The sequence below is a fragment of the Furipterus horrens genome, unplaced genomic scaffold, assembly GCF_987537825.1.
Source record: "Furipterus horrens unplaced genomic scaffold, mFurHor1.1.pri manual_scaffold_3, whole genome shotgun sequence".
Classification (NCBI taxonomy): domain Eukaryota; kingdom Metazoa; phylum Chordata; class Mammalia; order Chiroptera; family Furipteridae; genus Furipterus; species Furipterus horrens.
The window spans coordinates 99133626-99155290 of NW_028327173.1; the positions used below are offsets into that span (position 1 = coordinate 99133626).

At 36.7% G+C, this 21665-nt stretch overlaps 1 protein-coding gene across 1 annotated transcript in view; it reads left to right on the forward strand.

Annotated features, from left to right (window-relative positions):
• The first annotated feature begins 8079 nt into the window (after positions 1-8079).
• Positions 8080-21665, forward strand: part of EXOC2 (exocyst complex component 2) — a 239568-nt gene continuing 225982 nt past the window's right edge. The window contains exons 1-2 of the mRNA XM_090269916.1: positions 8080-8215; positions 16913-17089. Of these exons, the coding sequence (XP_090126042.1) occupies positions 8098-8215; positions 16913-17089 (295 nt within the window). The 5' untranslated portion in view covers positions 8080-8097. The remainder of the gene's footprint in view (positions 8216-16912; positions 17090-21665) is intronic.

A 21665-nucleotide genomic window follows, 5' to 3' on the forward strand; every position in this document is an offset into this window, starting at 1 on the left:
TGTAATTCCAGACTGGTCCTGGGTGGAGCTTAGTGTAGCTTTCACTTACTCCTCTGCCATCTTGGATCTCAAGTTTCATTTCTTTTTATGTGTCTGTTCAGTTTTCCCAGTACCATTTGTTGGATAGACTGTCTTTACTCCATTGTATACTCTTGCCTTTGCCTTTGTCAAATATTACTTGACCATAAATTCGTAGGTGTATTTCTGGTTCTCTGTTCTGTCCATTGATCTATATTCCTGTTATGCAAGTTCCTAGCTGTTTTGATTACAGTGGCCTTGTAATATTATTTTATATCAGATATTGCGATCCCTCCAACTTTGTATTTTTTTTTTTCAAGCTTGCTGAGATTCTTTGGGGTCTTTTTTTGTTTCCATATACATTTTTGGAGTATTTGTTTAAGGTCTGTGAAATATGCTGTTGATATGTTAACAGGAATTGTGTTGAATCTATAGATTGCTTTGGGTAGTAAGGACATGAAATGGTCTAGTGAAGTCCTATAATCTTTATACTTCTCTCTAAAGTTATGTGAAAAATTATTTTCAATTTTCTTTCTAAAATTTAGTGGCTTTCAGTTTATTCACAAAGTTGTGCAACTATTACTGCAATCAATTTTAAAACTTTCATCACTACAGGAAAAGGGCATACTCATTAGCAGTCACTGTTCATTTCCTCCAAACCTCTACCCTCCTCTCCAGCCTTAGGCAACCACTAATCTACTTTTGGTCTCCATAGATTTGCCTATTTCAGGCATTCATATATAAATTAAATTATATAGTATGTGGTTTTCTTTTTTTGTGTGTGTGTGTGATTGGCTTCTTTGTCTTAGTACATTGCTTTTAAAAATCATCCATTTTGTGGCATGTGAGTACTTCAGTCCTGTTTCCTTTTTCTTTCATGTCAAATAATACTCTGTTGCAAGGATGTACCATATATTATTTACCGTTTTATCAGTTGATAGACTATTGAATTGATTCCACTTTTTGGCTATTAATTAGCAATGCTGTGAACATTCATGGACATTTTTATGTGAATATTAAGTTTTCATTTCTCTTGGTATGTAGTAACTTATATTTAACTTTGTAAGGAATTGCTAAACTTTTCCAGAGTGCTTGTAAATTTTACAACCCCATCAGTAATGTACAATGATTCTAATTTCTCCATGGCCTTGCCAGCTTATTATTTTTGCCTTTCCTTAGTGGGTATAAAGTGATACCTCATTGTGGTTTTGATTTTCATTTTCCTGATGACTAATGACATTGGGCGTCAATTTCATGTGCTTATTGAATATTTTTTGTATCTTCTTTGGCGAAATGACTATTCAGAATTGTTGACCATTTTTAAATTGTATTTTTTTAACTATTGAGTTGTATTTTTTATATATTCTAGATAGAAGTCTCTTATCAGATACGCTGTTTCTTCCTATTCTGTAGGTTGTCTTTTTACTTTCTTGACTGTGTTCTTTGAAGCAGTTTCTTAAAAATTAAATTTATTGGACGACATTGGTTGATAAAATTATATAGGTTTCATATGTACAATTCTGTGATCCATGTTCTGTATAATGCATTGTGTGCCTACCACCCAAAGTCACATCATCTTCTGTCACCATATATTTGACCTTCTTTATGCTGTACTACTCCCACGTCCCCTTTCCCTGTGGTCTGTCTGTTAGTTTTGTTTGTTTTTCTTGTTTGTACATTTGTTGCTTTCAGTTTAATATCCCTCATATGAGTAAAATCATATGGTTCTTAACTTTTTCTGTCTGATTTTTTTCACTTAGCATGATATTTTCAAGATCCATCAATGTCAGTGATTTTCAAACAGTATGCTGCAAGGTTTTTAAACATGCAATACCTGAATATTTTTCAAGGGCACTGACTTCTTTTCCCTGATATTGTCAAATAAAAAGATGACATCAGCCAACACAAAACAATAGCCATACAGTGTGAGTGAATCAAAATTATACCTATTTTTTTTTTTTGTCAGATTGGCAAAAAATATATTTTTGGTGTCCCACAGAATTTTAGTAATTAGTTTACGTGTGCCACGAGATGAAAAAGGTTGAAAATTGCTGATTCGCTTTGTTGCAAGTGGCAGTATTTAATCTTCTCTTACGGCTGAGTAGTATTTCATTGTATATATGTACCACATCTTCTTTATCCAGTCATGTATTTTGAAGGACGCTTTTGTCGTCTCCATGTTTTGGCAACTGTGAATAATGAATGCTGCATTGAACAATAGGGGTGCATACTATCTTTGTGAATAAATGTTTTCAAATATTTTGAGTAGATACGCAGAGGAGTGGTTGCTGGATTATATGGTAACTCTAACCTTAATTTTTGAGGAAAGTCCATACTGTTGTCCATTGTGACTATACCAGTTTACATTCCCACCATCAGTGAATGAGGGTTTCTTTTTCTCCACAACCTCTTAAACACTTATTACTTGCCTTGTTGATAATAGTCACTCTAACAAGTTTGAGATGGTATCTTATTGTAGTTTTGATTTGCATTTTCCTAATAGCTAGTGAAGTTGAGTCTCTTTTCTTGTATCTGTTGACCATTTGTATGTCTTCTTGGGAGAAGTTTCTGTTCAGGTCCTCTGCCTATTTTTAATTTGTTTGTTTGGTTTTAGGTTCTTTGAGTTCTTTATATATTTTGGACATTGATCCCTTGTCTGAGCTTTTGTTTGTAAATAACATCTCCCATTCAGTCCCTTGCCTTTTTGTTTTGTTGTTGGTTTCTTTTGCTGTGCAGAAGCTTTTTAGTTTGGTGTAGTCCCATTCATTTATTTTTGCCTTTACTTGCCTTGCCTTTGGGATCAGATTCATAAAATCCTCTCTAAGACCAAGGTCCATAAGTTTAGTACCTATGTTTCCTTCTATGTAATTTGTGTTTCAGTTCTTATATTTAGGTTTTTGATCCATTCTGAGTTAATTTTTGTATATGGGAACAAGTATTAATTTAGTTTCATTTTTTTTTGCATGTGGCATTCCTGTTTTCAAGATTACAGTTCTGAAGAAACTGAACAAGTTATAAGAAAACACAGACAGTTCAACGAACTCAGAAATAAAATCAATGAGCAAAATGAGTCCTTTACCAAAGAAACTGAAACTTTATAATTCTGGAGATGAAGAACTCTTTTAATAAAAGAGATCAAGAATGAACCTGTGAGCTTAGGGAATAGAGCTGAGCAGATGGAGGAAAGAGTTAGTGATATCGAAGTTAGAAATCTAGAAATGCCACAGGAAAGGAAGACAGAGACTCGAGCATACAGAAGTTTTTAATTTTGATTAAAACCATGTCTGATTGATCTTTTTTGTTGCTTGTGGTGGTGTATCTAAGAAAGCTATGCTTAACCCAAAATCACAAAGAAATATCCCTGTGTTTTCTTCAAAGATTTATAGTTTTATTGTCTACATTTAGGTGTATAATACATTGGAAGTAAAATTTTGTTCTATAAGTAAGGGATCCAATCTTTGGCATGTGGCTATCAAGTTACCCCAGCACCATTTGTTAAAAAGTTTATCTTTTTCTATTCAAAAATTATTTGACTATAAATGTAAGGGTTTATTTTTGTACCTCAGTTTGATTTTATTGATGTAGTATATGTCTGTCTTTATGCCAGCACTACACTGTCTTGATTATGTAGCTTTGTGGTAAGTTTTGAAATCAGGAAATGTGAATCCTCCAACTTTGTTCCTCTTTCAAGATTGTTCTGGCTCTTTTGAGTCTTCTGTTTTCAATATTTATGATCAGTTTGTCAATTTCTGCAAAAAAAAAAAAAAAAAAAAAGCCAGCTGAGAATTTAATTGGGATTGCATTTTATTTGTAGGTCAAATTGGGGAGTATTGCCATCTTAACAATATGGTCGTCCTATCCATGTATTTCCATTTCTTTAGATCTTTAATTTCTTTGAATAGTGTTTTGTCCTTCAAAAAATTCAGGTTTTGCATTTCCTTTGTAAAACTTATTTCTGAGTATTTTATTTTTTCATGCTACTTTATACAAGTGTCTTAAACTTTTTTTTTGTTTGGTTTTGTGCATATATATGCAATGTATCTTTTCTATCTTCTACTCTTTATCTTTGTCCTGTTTTAATTCCAGTGTTGTATTGATACTATGAAGCACTTGGAATATATTTGACCTTTTTAAGCAATCACATGACATCCTTTTTTTTTGATCAGGTACTGTGTGACATGCATTGAGGGTCTATAAGTAGAATTGATTAACCATCATGTGTCCTCAAAGAGGTGACACAAATATGAAATCTAAGGTTTAATAGAGCAAATATTAGAATGATGTAGTGGAAGTGTTAACGGAACAGCAAGTTGGGGTTCTGATGCCTGCTGCCACCCTCTAGGCAAAGTTCCAGAGGCAAAGGTTTGTTGATAAAGGAAAGGAGTCTTTATTCAAAAGCAGTCACTTAAGCCTATCAAATGACAGCTTTAATTACTTAAGCTTGACCTTGAAATATTGGTAAGGATTTCACAAACTTGAAAAGAGTTTATGGTTAGTTGATACAAGATAAAGGAAGTCATAAAGACATAAAAATATTTGGCTGTTCATAAGGGATAAACTGGCTTATGTGGTATCAGGTGACTGAGGGTGAAGTAGAAAATGTAGAAGAATTGAGTTTTTACAGGTTTTAATAAAATGTTAAGGATTTTGACCTTGTCCGATGTGGCCCAGTTAGTTGTAGTGTTGTCCTATAGACTGAAGGCTTGCAGGTTTTATTCCCAGTCAGGGCTCACACCCAGGCTCTGGATTCTATCTCCAGTCAGGGTGCATATGAGAAGGCAGATGATCAGTCTCTGTCTCTCTTGTCTCTCTGCCCCTTTCTGTCTCTCTGTCCCTCTGTCTCTCTCTTTGTCTCTCGCCCCCACCCCCTTTCCTCTCCCTCTAAAAGCAGTGAAAAGCGTCCTCAGGTGAGGATAAAAAAATGTTAAGGATTTTGTTGGCACTGGAGACCACTGAGCAGTGTCATGGGAAATTTTTATTTTATTTTTTTGAGGAATAGTGTTGATGAGATCTGTATTTTGGAGAATTAACTTTGCTGTATGCTGAGAATGGATTGCAATGGAGATACAGTAGGGGCAGAGTAATCAGAATAGCAATTTTCAACTGGTATGCTGCAAGAATTTTAAAAACGTACAGACCCCTTTTCCTTTAGACTGTCAAATAAATAAATGACAGCAACCAACACATCAATAGCCATCTGATGTGAATGAATCAAAATTATACCTAATTTTTTTGTCAGATAGGCAAAAAATATATTTTTTGGTGTGCTGCAGTATTTTTGTGATAAGTTTATCTGTGCCATGAGATGAAAAGGTTGAAAATCACTGAGTTGGAAGTCTGTTTTATTAGCAGGGAGAGAAGATAAAGATCTCAACCAGGAGAGTAGCAGTAGAATTGAGAGGAATATTTGACTTTGCATTCTGACAGAAAGATTTTGAGTATTCAGGGGATGCAGTAGGGAAAGAGAGGACTCAGGATAACCTTGAGTTGTCTCATTTGGTTTATTGGATGATGGTAATATCTCTGTGGTTCTTCCCTTTCTTTGTTGTTGCTTTGCTGTTTTAATTTTATTAAATAAATTACGTAGGCTTGTTTGATTGCATTATTCGCCATGAGATTCAATTCTGTCTCCAGCCCCCTCCCTTTTTCCAGAAGAGGTCAAATTAATATCACATGGCTCAAAACCTCAACCCTCTAATCACATGGTTGCTCTTTCTGGTTTGGCCAGCCATGATATTGAGTTGTCATAAATATTACATAACTATGATATTGAGGGCTCATGAATAACAAACACTCTCCTTGGATTTTGAATCTCCCTCCAGAAACCAGGGACAAAGGTCCATCACAATCTTTATTATACAATATACTTCAAACTCAGGTAACTCTGTTTTCTGGCCTACATCTCGACATTTCCAAATTCTATATCTAATCTGCAATTATCATGATAGTTTTCAAAAGTTTATAACTTCCCTTCCCTCTTTAGCCACCTTTTCTTCTCCCCGAACACACATGTGCCTATTTGCAGCCTCATTACCTTATTTTGTAAACCATTGGTCAGTTCCTGCATTGATAGGATGGTATAAATCTTATTTCTTTTGCCCCTTTTGAAGGTTTCGAGAGCTCTTATTTTTGTCTTGATTCTTTTTAGGGATAAAAGCTTTTCCTCTCTGCAGATATTAAACTGGGATCAAAATTTATAATAGCCTTGAAGTTTTGTTTTTGTTTTTCTGTTACCTGCTTTGTTAGTTTGCTGGGGCTACCATAACAGAGACCAATAGAGTTGTGACTGAAACAAGAGAAATTAATTTTCTCATGCTTCTGGAGGCTGAAAGTCCAAGAGCAAGGTGTCAGTAGGGTAGGTTCCTTCCGAGGTGTCTCTCTCTAATTCGTAGATAGGTGTTTCTCCGTGTCCTCACATGGTCTTTTTTCTGTGTGTGTCTTTGTCCTAATTTCCTCTTCTTCCAAGGACATCAATTGTATTGAATTAGTTGTATCTATATGAGCTCATTTTACCATAATCACCTCTTTAAAGGCCTAGTTTTTAAATACTGCCACAGTCTGAAGTACTGGGGGTTAGGACCACAACATGATTTTTTGTTTGGTACAAAATGCAGCTTGTTCACCTGTCTTATCTGTTTCCTTTGGATCTTTTTGTTTATCTGACTTCCCTCTCTCTTTCATATATTTTTTTCTTGACCATATTATAGTCTTTGGTTGTCCTTGTATATTTTAGAGTGAGGCTGTAAACAGCTGATTGTTTTAGTTTGTGTATAGGCAGAGTTTGTTTGTAAAAAGCTTTTCCATCAGTTGATATGACTGCAAGTAGCCCTTCCCTTTCTAGGGTAGACCCTTACATGTCGGGATCTTGGTTTCTTTTTTTCCTAGGGCTCTTCGGTCTCTCTAGAGAATAATATTCTAGTTATCAGGACAGAGTGATGTTGGGTGTGGAGGGGGCTTACACACCTTGCTGACAGTGGTGTTTAGTGCAGGGTTAGGAAGAAGCCTGAGTTTGCTGTGTAGGTTGACACTTAATTACCCCTGTTTTGTCTGGTATCCACGAGTACTGGTCCTTTTTTTTTTTTGTTTGTTTGTTTCTTTAGGGACTAAACTTCTAATTCCTGCCTGACTGCAGGGTGAGTGCAGGGGCCAGAGTATCTAACTTCTCACTATACACAATTAATAGCTAACTAGCAAGTTCCTTCTATTTTGTTCTGAACATCACCCTCATCTTCTGAGGCATCTTGAGTTCTGCAGGATTTACTAGTGAAGTTTTGTTATTTATTGGTTGCCTATATGCTAGGTACTATGCTTTGCTAGAATTATCCTATGTAATCTTAATTGTAACCTTATGAAAGGTTGTATTAGCTCCTTTTTACACACATGGAAACAGAGGTTTAGAACAGAATTAGTAAATCTGCAGCACCAGGACTTGATCACAGGTGTATTTGACCTCAGAAACTTGACTTTTACTAACTTTGCTATACTCAGAACAGTTAGCAACTCACACTTCTGCCTCTGCATCTACTTTCTAATTTTTGTAAAAAGGTCCAATATATTGATTTGAGCACATTAAAAAAGAGTTGCTATACTGAGTACACTACAAAAATAAAGTGAAATTCACTACACCTATAGGAATATAAATATAATTTCATTTTTATGACTATAATTAATCAGAATGTCTTCCTTAAGCAACTTTGGGAGGAGAGTTTCCAGCATATATGTGGGATTTAGCAGGTGTAGGCATGGAGATAAATGGTGACATTAGGTTCTGTCTGTCATGATATTGAAAGTTCCTCCAAGCAATAATTTAGTTTTCTGTTATTTTTCAGATATTTCCTTCTCAGTACCAACTAGAGTGTCCTTAGTAAACTTAACATTCAGTAGATGTTGGCAGACCAGCTAAATGACAGCTAAAAAATTCAGAACTATATGTTTAAGAATACTTTTTATGTTTTGGTACTGGATGTCTAGCATTCTTGTATTTTGAGTCAATGCTGATCTCTGTTGGCACTAATTCTCTTTTTCTTTTTTAACAGATTACGTCTGTAACTAGATCTCCAGTTTGCTCAACAAAGCACAATGTCTCGTTCACGACAACCCCCTCTGGTGACAGGCATCTCTCCAAATGAAGGAATACCATGGACCAAGGTCACAATTAGAGGAGAAAACCTGGGGACTGGCCCAACTGACCTCATAGGTAAGGGCAAGGTCTGGGCTATGTATCCATGGTAAATGCATTTTTATGTTGGGCAGTTGAGGCAAGATATATTATTTTGAAATAGTGAAGGTGATAGAAAAACATTACTGTGGTCTGTACAGACTGATCTGAATAAAAAATGAAAATTACTTGATTTCCTGACTTTTCTGTTACAAATCATTACTTTATCAAATCTTGTCTATATTATCTTTTATCAAGTCCTTCAGAAAGTTTCCCATAGCTGAGGTTTGCCTCCATTTTCTCAGCATTGCTTTCACCTGCTTAGATTGCCAAAACACCCTCCTTACTATTTCTGCTCTTTTTAGTTTTCCTGTCATTATACAACTATCTGTATTCCTTCTCACGTGCTCTGTGAATTATGCCTCTTCTGTTCATTATTGCTCTTCAAATTAAATCTAAACTCCAGTTCCTGGTGATGTCAGTACCACTTGGCTCTTATCCTCATTCCACCTCAGAGACTCATCAGGTGACCTATAGGTCTTATTTGTGTCTCTTTCTCTGCCATGTGGCTGCTTCATCATGGTTGAAAGCACTACCACTGATCTGAAGTGCATAGTCTGACTGCCAAGGCTTGAGACTTAAAACCAAAAATCTCTTCAGACTAATTCTTACCCATATTAATCTGTCTTTTTATTTAGGCTTTCCTAATATTTATATATTTAGAGCAAACTTTGTTTTAGGTTTGAGTTAGTTTATGCTTTTAAATCTTTTTAAGCTCAAGGACATGAATGATAGAAAACTCTGCATCCAATTGACACAGCATAACAGTTTTAGATGGTGGTTTGCATAGTGTGTTTCTCTCCCTCTGTTACATGGAGAACCTTTACTGCTGGCTTATTTAAACATTGATACTGGTCATTGGTTCTCACTCCTGGCTTTTTAAAATCTCTTCTAGATCTTAAAGAAATGCTCTGGCCCAGTCAGTCTGTCTCCAAAAAGCCTAATTATTATTACTATTACTTAAATACAAATGAATGTTAGATACAGCCAGGGAAGAGAGCAAATTAGAAATATAATTGTATGATCAGTTAAAATTATTTTCCTGTGAACTCTATATGGGGGTATACCAAACCATTAAGAATGAGGAAGGGAGAGACTCTAGCATATAGTACTACATGTATATTCTAATTTCCCACCTGCATTTATCTGGATTCAGACAATCTCTTGACTCATTTCTTAATTTGGTAAAGTATTGGAGATAATGGGTTGGAACTTGTTTTTCTTGCATTATAACTGCTGGTTGACAGATTATTTTTTGGCCATTCAGAAAACCCTTTGAAAGAGAAAGTGAACTAAAGCCCCACACCATGTTTAATAACTGAGTTTTGTACTTCCCAGATAATTCATTTTGCTAGTGTTATTTAAATGTCTCATTTTATATTGTTTTTCTAGTTATAGTGTTTTATTCTTCAGTAAATAAAACAAATTTATTCTTATAAAGATAGTCTTATCTAATCCTATGTCTTGTTTTTGATATAGTCTTTTCCAGAATTTTCTTTATCCAAAGTGAAAAATCCCCAGAATCATATGGAAAGAGGTCATAACAGATGAAGGTTACATCCCACATTTTAATTGGCAGTCATTGTGAGCTCCTAAACATGGTGCAGTTACTAGTTTATATGAATTTTAATCTTGTTTTAGCTTCAGTGTTACAGACCTCCGACCAGCAGGTTCCATGGCACTGTGGATGAAATGAATAAATGCACACGGACTGCAAGAATCCCATGGAGAAGAGGGGAAACAACTGGCCACTTTCTAGAGGAGAAAGCGCAGTTTGCCCCTGCCACAACAGGCTTTTATTAATTATTTAGGTGGATTACATCCAAGGAAGTTATGGATCATTGTGCCAATCATTGCCTTGTATGATTATTACTTTTATGTAACAGAGAAAAGAATGTCCCACATGCATGGATGATAAGGATAACTTGTCTAGCCACCTCCTGTTCTTAAAAATCAGCCCAGAATAGGCCCCAAGAAACTGCTTCAAGTTAACATGCTGAACATCTGTTGTTCGCAGCCAAGGATGAGGGGGTACTTCAGCAGAAAGCAAACTTTCTTTTTTTAAGTATATTTTATTGATTATATTGTTACAATAGTTCCAGTTTTTTCCCCTTTGCTCCCCTTCACCCAGCACCCGCCCCTCCCCCAACAATCCCCCCCCAAGTCCATGCCCATGGGTCGTACATACAAGCTCTCCTGCCTCATGCTTTCATATATTCTTCCTCTTTTTTAACAATTAATTAATTTAACAATAAAAAAGAACAATCCCTCCCTCTCAGACTTAAGACCCTTTATAATCTTATAAAGGACAATGGGCGAAGGTCTCGAGCTCCTCTAGCTGCTTCAAGCTGGACATGGTCGTCGTCCTACCTACCCTTGGGTCCAGAAATCCCTAATAAGAGTAGGGGTGTGGGGGGGAGGGTGGCCTTCCCACATGGGGAAGGATCGTGCAGACTCCAGTCACTTGGCTGTCCCTGGACAACAGTGTGCTTGGTTTAACAGGCTGGCATCCTTGTTGTATTCTGGGGGCAACAGAATTGGCAACAGGGTTAAAAGGCATCATTCAACCCATAACCACTAGATGACGAAAGGCAGGGGTTAATTCTTCAGTGTCTCACATTAGGGAAAAGAAGGGCTATTCTGGAGGAGGGTGTGCAGGTACATCTTACCTGTCCAAAACCCTTTTGCCCATTATACTTAGTTTGGGCTGAGGGAAATATTTTAGGTTTCCCCCCTCTCAGACTTCTGGGCTCTTTCTGTCCAAGCCATTAGGATAGAAAAGAGAAACCAGTTTTAAAGTGAGGCCCACAGACCACCCCATACTTCACCAACCAAGCCACTTAGTTCATCCAAACTGTTCAGTTTCAGGAGGCAGCGATGCAGACAGGATTAAGTGAGGCCTATAAGTACAGACAATCACTCAGGTAATGAGATCATAGGCTTATGCCCTTTGAAAACAGAAAACACACGTTAATTTATGTAACATAACCGACAAACAAGTCTCTAAATCTGTAGTACTGTCTTATTGGAAAGACATCCAGTTGCAAGGCATTTGACATTCTTCTTGCGTGTAAATTAAACATCTTTGATAATACCACAGACATAGTTTAATTTTCAAATCAAACTTTAAATGAAGATAAACTTTAAAGACGGTTAGCTGCACTACTTTATAGTCTACCACTGAGCATTGTGATTTTCCTTGAATCAAGATTTTTCTCCCTAAGATTACCCTCCTTGTCATTAAAGGGACTGCATTAAATCCATTTTTAATTTATCCTGTTCACTTGCATAAACACACCAAGAGCAGAAAATGATCACTTATGATCTTTAGTTCTGCTTTGCTGGTACTTATGCAAGGAACATTTAGGGTGACCTTCAGTCTGCCCTTCAGGGCACAGAAGCAGAAACACATACCTAGCATTCAGCCTTGCCTGTAAACACCTATCTTTTCCAAGTCCTTCTGGTTTTCCATTGTGCCTTAAGGTCCCTTCTACCCATCTTTCAGAAAAACAACCTTCATTCCTTCCCTGGAAGGATTACCATGGACTGCACATCCATCCAAGGTACCAGGCCTTTTATCTCGTGGACTTTTATTACCTTTGAAAGTCAATCCCAGTTCCCTCAGGGCTTTTTGGTAACAACCAGAGCGCAAGTGTGTCTCCTTTAGGCATGACATTACAGTCAAAGTCTTAGTCAAAAAAACCTCTATTAACAACTGGTCTTATTAGTTTTATACAAAGAAACTTATGTCATTACTTACTTCCTTAGAATGCCAAACTCTGGAGGGATCAGATAGGGAGAAAATATACAGTGTGAATGAAAATCCTTGTCCTTCTAATATTCACTGAACTTGCATTTCCATTCTTTATATTTTCATTTTTCCCCCACTAAAAATTTTTTTGTTTTTGTTTTTCCATTACAGTTGTCCCACTTTCCCCCCCTCTTGCTTCCCTGCACCCTGCACCCCCTTCTCTCACATTCAGTCCCCACCCAGTTGTCCATGTCCATGGGTCATTTATACATGTTCTTTGACTAGACCCTTCCTGTTCTTACCCCCTTCTCTCCCTACCATCTCCCCCTTTGTTACTGTTAGTTTATTCCTTGCTTACATACCTCTGGTTCAATTTTGCTCATTTGTTTGTGTTGTTCATTAGTTTCCTGTAATAGGTGATAGCATAAGGTATTTTTCTTTCGTTTCCTGGTTTATTTCGCTAAGCATAATTCTCTCTGGTTCCATCCATGGTGTTGCAAATGGTAGAAGTTCCTTCTTTCTTTCAGTACTTATTTATTGTCATTTTCCCCCTTTGTACTCGTGTTCTTCTCTGTCTCTATTTCTTTATCTTCTTAAAGCAGACCCTTTTAGCTTCTCTTGCAATGCTGGTTTGTTGGAGATGTATTCTTTTAGCCTTCTTTTGTCTTGGAAACTCCTTATTTCACCTTCCATTTTGAATGAGAGTCTTGCTGGGTAGAATATTCTTGGTTGTAGGCGTTTGTTTTTCATTGCTTGGAATATTTTTTGCCTTTCCCTTCTGGCTTGTAGTGTTTCTGCTGGGAAATCTGATGATAGCCTTATTGGAGCTCCCTTGTATGTTATTAGTTGTTTCTCTCTTGCTGCTTTTAGGATTCTCTCCTTGTCTTTTAATGTTGCCATTTTAATTATGATGTGTCTTCAGGTGGGCCTATTGGGGTTCATATTCATTGGGACCCTCTGTGCTTCCTGGACTTGCGTGACTCTTTCTCTCTTCATGTTAGGGAAGTTTTCTGTCATCAGTTTTTCAAAGAGGTTTTCTATCCCTTGCTCTTCTCCTTCTCCTTCTGGAATTCCTGTGATACAGATATTATTACGTTCATGTTGTCCTGCAGCTGTCTTAGAGCCTCTTCAGTCTTGTTCAGTCTATTTTCAATTTGTTGCACTGCCTGGGTGTTTTTGTGTACGTTGTCCTCCAGCTCGCTGATCCGATATTCTGCTTCCTCTAGCCTGCTTTTAATTCCTTGTACTGTGTTCTTCAATTCAGAGATCGTATTCTTCATTTCCTCCTGGCTCTTATTGATAGCTTCTATGTCCTTTTTCATGCTGGTGTAATTCTGAGTAAGTTCTTTGTAGTTTTTCTGGAGTTCCTTGTAGTTTCCCTGGAGTTCTTTGTAGTTTCTGCTGAGCTCATTGAGCTTCTCCATAATCCATGTTTTGAATTCCATATCTGATAGTTTGCTCCCCTCTATTACATTTAGCACTGTTTCTGGGGACTCTACCTTTCCTTTCGATGGGTGTTTTTTTCTCTGTCTCCCCATTTTTGTGACTTCTATTGATTTTTGGTGCTTCTTAGAATGATCTGCACTTCCTGGATCTGCCCCTGGTGGCATCAGATTGTGTACCAGTCTGGGCCTAGGCAGCCTGTTGGAGACTTCCAGGGATCTACTGCCTTTGTCTGTTTCCTTTAGTTGTTAATCTACTCAATCTGTGATTAGCTGTCAGGCTTAAGGACTGTGGGTGTGGCAGCTTAATTCTTGTAGGCAGGGCTTTTGCTTCCCCTCAGGCTGACGCCACTTGGAGAGGGGGGAATGGTCTACCCGCAGTGCGGGAATGAGTCAGTACTGGGACCCAGTTGTCTGCTTCCCCAGCTCTCCCCTCAAAGTCACCACACCAAACTCTCCCCAAGCGTCTCCAGTCCTCTCTGCCTTCCCTCTGCTTGAGCCCAGGGTAAGTGGGGGCCAAAATATTTTCGTATGTGATCCGCTTAAGAGCTCTTTTTCTCCAGCTGTTTCTCTCTGGCTAGCAAGAAACCCTGTGGCTTTTCACTTTTCACAGCTGGATACTATTTTACTTTCCACTCTGTTGCTGTAGGCTGGGAATACCAGCTGGGATTTTAGACCCTGCCCTTCTCAAGGGGAACCCCCATCTGCTGATCTGTATCTCAGTCTCTTCTGCTGCCACTCCTGTGAGCCCAGCCAGCCCTTCCACGTCTCCGCACTCCCTATCGGTCACGTTGTGATGTAGTGGCCTTTTCTGTCTCTCCATGGTTATAAGACTTCTCTCCAACTAGTGTTCAGTTGGTTATTCCAGATGATTTCTCCAAAATTAAGTTGTAAATCCGGAGTAGTCCTTGGAGGAGGTTAGTGTAGCTTCCACTTAATCTTCCGCCATCTTGGAAAAGAAAGCAAGCTTTTAAGCTCTTATAGAAACAGAGGCCTGGTTCCCCACGGGAAAACCTGTATGTGGAGTGGGTCCTGTGTGCCGCCATGCTCCCAGTGGTTTTCCAAATTTGGGGCTTAGCTATATTTGCCACCACCAAACACCCGGCTTCCCATAAGGCAGTGCTATTCTCATTTGACTAAATGCATACTACTATTAAAAACCTTGGTAGTTCAGCTTTCAACTTGCCTATGTATTGCCAAAAAACCATTTCTTAAAAAGGAAACTTAACCTACTAAATTGCTTAATTGTTTTTAACTCAGATATGTCTATACTAGCCAAGTAAAACACTATAAAGCACTTTATTTGGAATTCTACAGGTTACTTAAAAAAGTTGTTATTATATTTCATGAAGCAGATTTCTTAACTATCAGTAACTTAGCATAAGTGTGCTTAAAAAATTAAATAGGTCTTATGATCTTCCTTAATTTTCATGATATTTAAAATGATCTATTTGAATCTGTTTAAAGTTATATGGTGGTGATTAATTTTTTTTAGTTAAAATGCGGAATACATGTTAAATCAGAGGAACACTGGTAACAGCTTTGACCAGATCAATATGCTATTGTCTGGGTAGTTTTTTCCAACTTGTACCATTATGGTAATCATTCGTGTTTGCTCATTTGAACATGTTTTTAAGACTTCATGTCTTTGTAGCTGATAACTGCTCCCAGTCATCGGTTCTAATCATAAGATAGTTCTCTAGCAGGTAACTTACATTAGCAATGAATTTACATTAAGCCCTGACATTTGTTCCTGAGTTTTTCTCCTTTCTCTAGTGAGTTAATATTTAAAATCACAAGAACTTTTTGATGTAGTAAAATTAAAAAATATTGTTATATATTGACCTCGAGTGATATCAACATCTCTACGATCTGTAATTAAATAGTTTGGAAATTAAAACCTTCCCATTCATTTAAAAAAATACACAGACTGACTTATCTATGTATAAAAATTATTTGAACAAATATGCATTGAAGTGTTTCACAGTTCTTATCTTGGAAAGGGAGAGGAGTTCCAGAGATGCTTTCAGTCTCTTAAATTCTTTAAATTTTTTGTAAGAAAAATTGATTATTGGGAAATTTAAGACATTCTTATTTGAAAAATTGATTTTGAATTATGAATACATTTAAAATGTGTAAATGTCATTACATAATTTTAAAAAATCAATAGAAAAGTTAGTCCTGAAGGAATCTTTGTTAGTAAAACAAAATTTCATACATGAGTAAATAACAGATGTTTTAAGAAATCCCTGAAATTCATTATTTCAATAAATGTCTGAAAATGTAGTTGTTTTTATTTCTTTATAGTTAATATAACATTTCTACTAAATATTGCTTTAAGTTGTGACAGAACACGAATCCCTTCCTACATTTTTTTCAACCATATTTGGCAGGCGTTCCTGGAAAAAAAATTATAATTGCCAAACTTGACCGCTGAGCAGTATAAAAAGTTACATAATGAGAAAAGAAAGTGTGAAGTGGCTGGGTCTTTGACACATATATTTTGGTTCTTTTCTCCACAAATATTTGTTATATTGGTCTCTGTTTTATGGAAATGGAAAAAATAGAGAGGAAATCAGTTAGAATAGCTGGCAGTTTGTTCACATGATGGTATTTTGGTGTTCTTCCAGGGGTCTTGTCTTTCTCACTACAATTTTTCAGTGCCTCCCTGTTTGGTTACTGCCTAAATTGTCATTTACATGGAATTGAGCCTGAGGTGCCAGGCATGAGTTGATGTTTTGGAAGTGCCTGTTTATTATGAAAGCAGAATGAAGTATTGTATCATGAAATGAACTGCTTGTCTGCTTATCATTCCTAAAGGAATTTGATAAGCAGATATTAAAAATGAACTAGTAAACCAGTAACGCCTGAGAACATTTACTGGATTTACCAGACTCCAGGCTATGCTTAAAACAAAGTATCTACTTCAGTTCATTCTGTTACCCATGTAAAATTGAATACTAGTAAAAGTATATGCAGATTATTTTTAGGAATATAAAGAAATATGTTTTTAGGGAATATTATATACATTTATTTATACTTTAGAATTTTATATCAATAACTTAGACTTCTAATAACAGCAATAATTTTCCTTCTAACGTCTATAAGCAATTTAAGATTCTTATAGTCTTAAGTAATTGGAATGCCTACACATTATTATTATGGTCATTATTATCTAATTCCATTGATGTTTAAAGAAACTTAAGTGTAATCTAAAAGAAGTCTTAAATGTTAGAGAAAAAAAGATGAGATAGAAGTCAGTAGAGACAATGATATATTTGGAAATAATATTGGGTATACAGTAAAAGAAATAATATTGAATAAATATTGAACAAAGAATTGTTATTTCTAGATTTATTTTTCAGTTCTTGAAAAGGCTGGTATTACTAAGTGGAGAAAAAGAATTGACTTTTCATATAATAGATGTAGTTAACTCTTATTAATGTTTTTTCATCTTTGTTATTTGCATGTTTTTATTTTCAGGTTTGACAATTTGTGGACATAATTGCCTCCTGACAGCAGAATGGATGTCTGCAAGTAAAATAGTATGTCGAGTGGGACAAGCCAAAAATGACAAAGGAGACATAATTGTCACAACTAAGTCAGGTGGCAAAGGAACCTCAACAGTGTCTTTCAAGCTACTCAAACCTGAAAAAATAGGTATCACCTTTCATGATGTTATTCTGAAGATGAAAATAAAAATGGGTTTGTCTTTTAAAATTTAAAATGGGTAGATGAGTCTCAAATTTACCATCTATTGTATCTGATTAACTTATACTCACTTTATGTTTACTTTGACAGGAATGGGGTATGGATAAATTTGCATTACTTTTGAAAAAGTCCCTAAGGGTGATGATTTTGACAGAACTATCCTATCATTCTAAATTCTTGATAAAATCTGTTCACTTAAAAATTTGATTTAACTAAAGTTCCTTGCTCTTAAATACATTTATTCTTGAATTGCACTTTTTTTTGTTATATGGTTAAGATTTGGGGTGAAATAATCTTCCTGATTTGGCCAAATTAGCAATAATATTATCTGAGCAATACACTCTTTCTTCCTTTTCTCCATCCTTTCAATCCTGAACAAAATGTAGACTGGCCAAGAGGTGCCTTTAACCCTTTAAACTAAAAATAACTTTTTTTTTGTACCCCATAGCATTTTACATGTTACATTTTTTATACACCTAAAACTGTGTTCTCATATTAGAATAATTAAGAATTTGATCTGAGGGGTCAAACTCTGAATATTAATCTGGGCTCTAACACTACTAACTGTGGAATTTCAATGCTTAGTTTCTTTGTGGGTAAAAGTGGAATAGTCTTATTACATACTCTATAGAATTAAATGAGTTAGAAGATATATGTAAAGTGCTTAGTATAGCCCCTTACAAAAAGTAAATATTCGGTGAATTATATATTTTTTTCATTTCTAAAAATTTTCTTTTTTAAATTAAATTTATTGGGGTGACATTAATCACATTATATAAATTTCAGGTGTGTGATTCTATAATATATCATGTGTGTTGCATTGTGTGCTCACCACTTAAAGTCTGGTCTTCTGTCACCACATACTTTAGTTCCTTTACCCTCTTCAGCCTTCCTGCTGTACCATTTTCCCTCAGGTAAGCACCATACTGTCTGCATCTATGAGTTTGTTTATTTGTTTTGTTTGTTCATTTGTTGCTTTCTATTTTCTATCTCATATGTGACTGGTGTTCTATTATATGCGTGAACCACATCGTATGTATATTCAGTCATCCATCAAAGGATACTTAGGTTGTTTCCATATCTTTGCTATCCTGTATAATGTTATTATGATGAATATAGGGTACATATATTTATGAATAAATATTTTCAAAATTTTGGGGTAGATACCCAGAATAGGGATTGCTGGGTCATATGGTAGCTCTATTCTTACCTTTTTGAGGAACCTCCGTACTGTTTCTCATAGTGGGGACAACATGGATAAATCTTGAGAATATCATGCTAAGTGAAATAATACTGAAAAAGTCAGGAACCATATGATTTCACTCATATGTGGGATATAAAACTGAAAGAAGAAACAAGAAAAACAAGCAAAAACTCACAGATGCAGACAATAGTATGGTAGTACCTGAGAGAAGAGAGTGAGGGGGGTGTAAAGGTTAAAGGGGGTCAATTATATGGTGATGAAGGAAGGTTTGACTTGGGTGGTGGGCACACAATGCAATATACAGATCATGTATCTCATAATTGTGCACTTGAAACCTATATAATTTTATTAATGCTAACCCAATACATTTAATTAAAAAATAATTTTTAAAAATGGGATAAAAAAAATTCTTACTATCACTGTATAAGCACTCTTTTTTTCTCCACATCCTCTTTAATACTTATTTCTTGTCTTTTTGATAGTAACGATTCTAGAATTTGCTAGTAATTCTAACTGGTGTGAGGTTATATCTTATTTTGGTTTTAATTTGCATTTCCCTTATAGCTAGGAGAATTGAGAATCTTCAAATATCTGTTGGCCATTTATCTTTTTGGGAAAACAGTCTGTTTAGGTCCTGTACCCATGTTTTAATTGGAACAATTGTTTTTTTCATTATTGTTGAGTTAAAGGATTTCTTTATATATTTTGAATATTAATCCCTTATCAGATATATTGTTTACAAATATTGTCTCTCATCTAGTTGATTGCCTTTTTGTTTTGTTGATGTCTTCTTTTGTGTGCAGGAACTTTTTAGTTTGATATAGCCCCACTCATTTATTTTTGCTTCTTCTTTCCTTGCCTCTGAGATCAAGGTCCATAAGTTCAGTACCTGTGTTTTCTTCTATGTATTTTCTTTTCTTGGGTCTTATATTTAAATATTTGATCCATTTTGTGTTACTTTTTGTGTAAAATAGCAGTGTCACATAGAAATCTGGTTTCATTATTTTGCACATGGCTTTCCAGTTTTTCCAACACCATTTAATGATGATCCTTTCTTTATTCTAGTATGTATTTATGGCTTCTTTGTTGAAAATTAGTTGCCCAAATACATGTGGGTTTATTTTTGGGCTTTCAATTCTATTGTATTGGGCCATGTATCTGGTTTTCATTTTTCTTATCCTTTATTTTCTCTTCTCTTCTCTTCTCTTCTCTTCTCTTCTCTTCTCTTCTCTTCTCTTCTCTTTTCTTTCTTTCTTCCTTTCTTTGTTTCTTTGTTTCTTTCTTGCTTTGTTTCTTTCTTTTTCTTTCCCTTCCTTCCTTCCTTCCCTCCTTCCTTTCTATTCTTTCTTTTTTCTAAAATATGTTTTTATTGATTATGCTGTTACAGTTGTCCCAATTTCTTTTCCTTTGTTCCCCTCCACCCAGTGACACCCCTGCCCTCCAGATGTCCCCCCACTTAGTCCATGCCCATTGGTTGTGCATATAGTTCTTTTCAACATCTTCCTGTCTACTCCATTCCCTCCTACTATGCTTCTTAATTCCTGCACCACCTCCCTCCCTTTCCCCCTTCCCCCTCCCTGCTGACCTCACCTCAATGTTCCGCATACCTATAGTTCTTTTCCCACTCTCATTGCCTACTTAGTTTGCATTTGTTTAGATTCCCTAGCTTCTGTTGTTGGTTGTTGTGATACAGTTTTCATTTTAATGTTCATAGTTTTGATCCTCTTTCTCCTAAACAAGTCCCTTTAAATATTTCGTGTAACAGTGGTTTGGATCTGATGAACTCCTTCAGTTTTACTTTGTCCTGAAAACACTTTCTCTGCCCTTCTATTCTGAATGACAGTTTTGCTGGATGGAGTATTCGTGGTTGTAGGTTTTGGCTTTTCATTCCTTCGAATATTTCTTTCCAGTCCCTTCTTGCCTGCAGAGTCCCCTTGAGAAATCAGCTTATAGTCTTCTTGGGACCCCTTTGTACATAATTCTCTTCTCTCTTGTTGCTTTTAAGAATCTCTCTTTATCCTTAATTTTTGACATTTTGATTAAAATGTGTCTTGGTGTGGTTCTCCCTGGGTCCAGTTTATTTGGAACTCTCTGTGCTTCCTGGACCTGTACGTCTTATTTCCTTCCCCAAGTTAGGGAAGTTCTGCTTGATTATTTTTTGACATAATTTTTCAATTTCTAGTTCTTCTTCACCTTCTGGCAACCCTGTGATTCGGATGTTGGCCAGCTTATAGTGTCCCAGAGGTTTCTGAGGCTCTCCTCATTTTCCTCAGTTTTCGTTTCCTCTTTCTGCACTGGTTGACTGTTTGTTTCTTCCCTATGTTCCAATTTGTTGATTTGATCCCTGTTTTTTCTTCCCTCACTATTTGTTTTGTATGTGTTTTTATTCATTACAGCAGGACTAGCCTTTATTCCTTCCCCATCTTGTTTAAGATCCGCTGTTAGTTCTGTAAGCTGCCTTATAACTATAGCTCTGAACTGAGCCTCAGAAAGATTATCTATCCGCTGGTCCAATAAATCATATATTTGCTGTCTGGTCAGCTGTGTGATTGGGATCTCTATCGTGATCCCTGTCATCCTGACAGTTTTGTTTACCTCTCCTTCTTGGGCGGGGCTGTCACACCTCCTATGCTATAGGGGGCGCGGCCCAGTGCACTCTTCACACCACTACCAGGCAATCCTTCTCACCACACTGTGGCGCTTTGTGTGGGGGCAGGGGTTCAAGATGGATTCCTGCTGTTCACTCTCTGCTGAGACCAGGAGTCTCCTCCTCTCCCCACACCCTCTGGTCTTCACAGTCTAAGGCAATGGGGGTCTGCCTTCCCTGTCGTAGGAATCGCGAACTGACAGGTTTGGTCTGCAGTCAGGGGTGCTCTCCAGGTGCTTCTCTCCTCCCCTTGAATATGGGTGTCTGTGCTTACTTCAGTCCCACCACCTGTCACTGTAGCCGCCTGTCACTGCAGCTGCTGCTGCCAGCACAGCTTGACCTCTGCCCCGGCTTCACCCCTCCTAACCGTTAGGACGAGCACCACTTGTTTATAACTTCATACATTGGACTTTCATGTAGCTTTATTTTCCGGAACTTCTGGTTATTTCTGGTTTTGCAGTAGTTATAGTCCTTCTTAGTTGTGGAGGGAGACGGAGCAGATCAGTCTAGGCCTCCATCTTGGCTGCAAGTCTGTCTTTTTTTCTTTCTTTCCTCCCTCCTCTCCCCTCCCCTCCTATCCCCTCCTGATCTCTCCCCTCCCCTTTCCTTTCCTTTCTTTTCCTTCCCCTTCCCATTCCTCTTCCCGTTTCCCTTTCCTTCCATTTCCCTTCTCT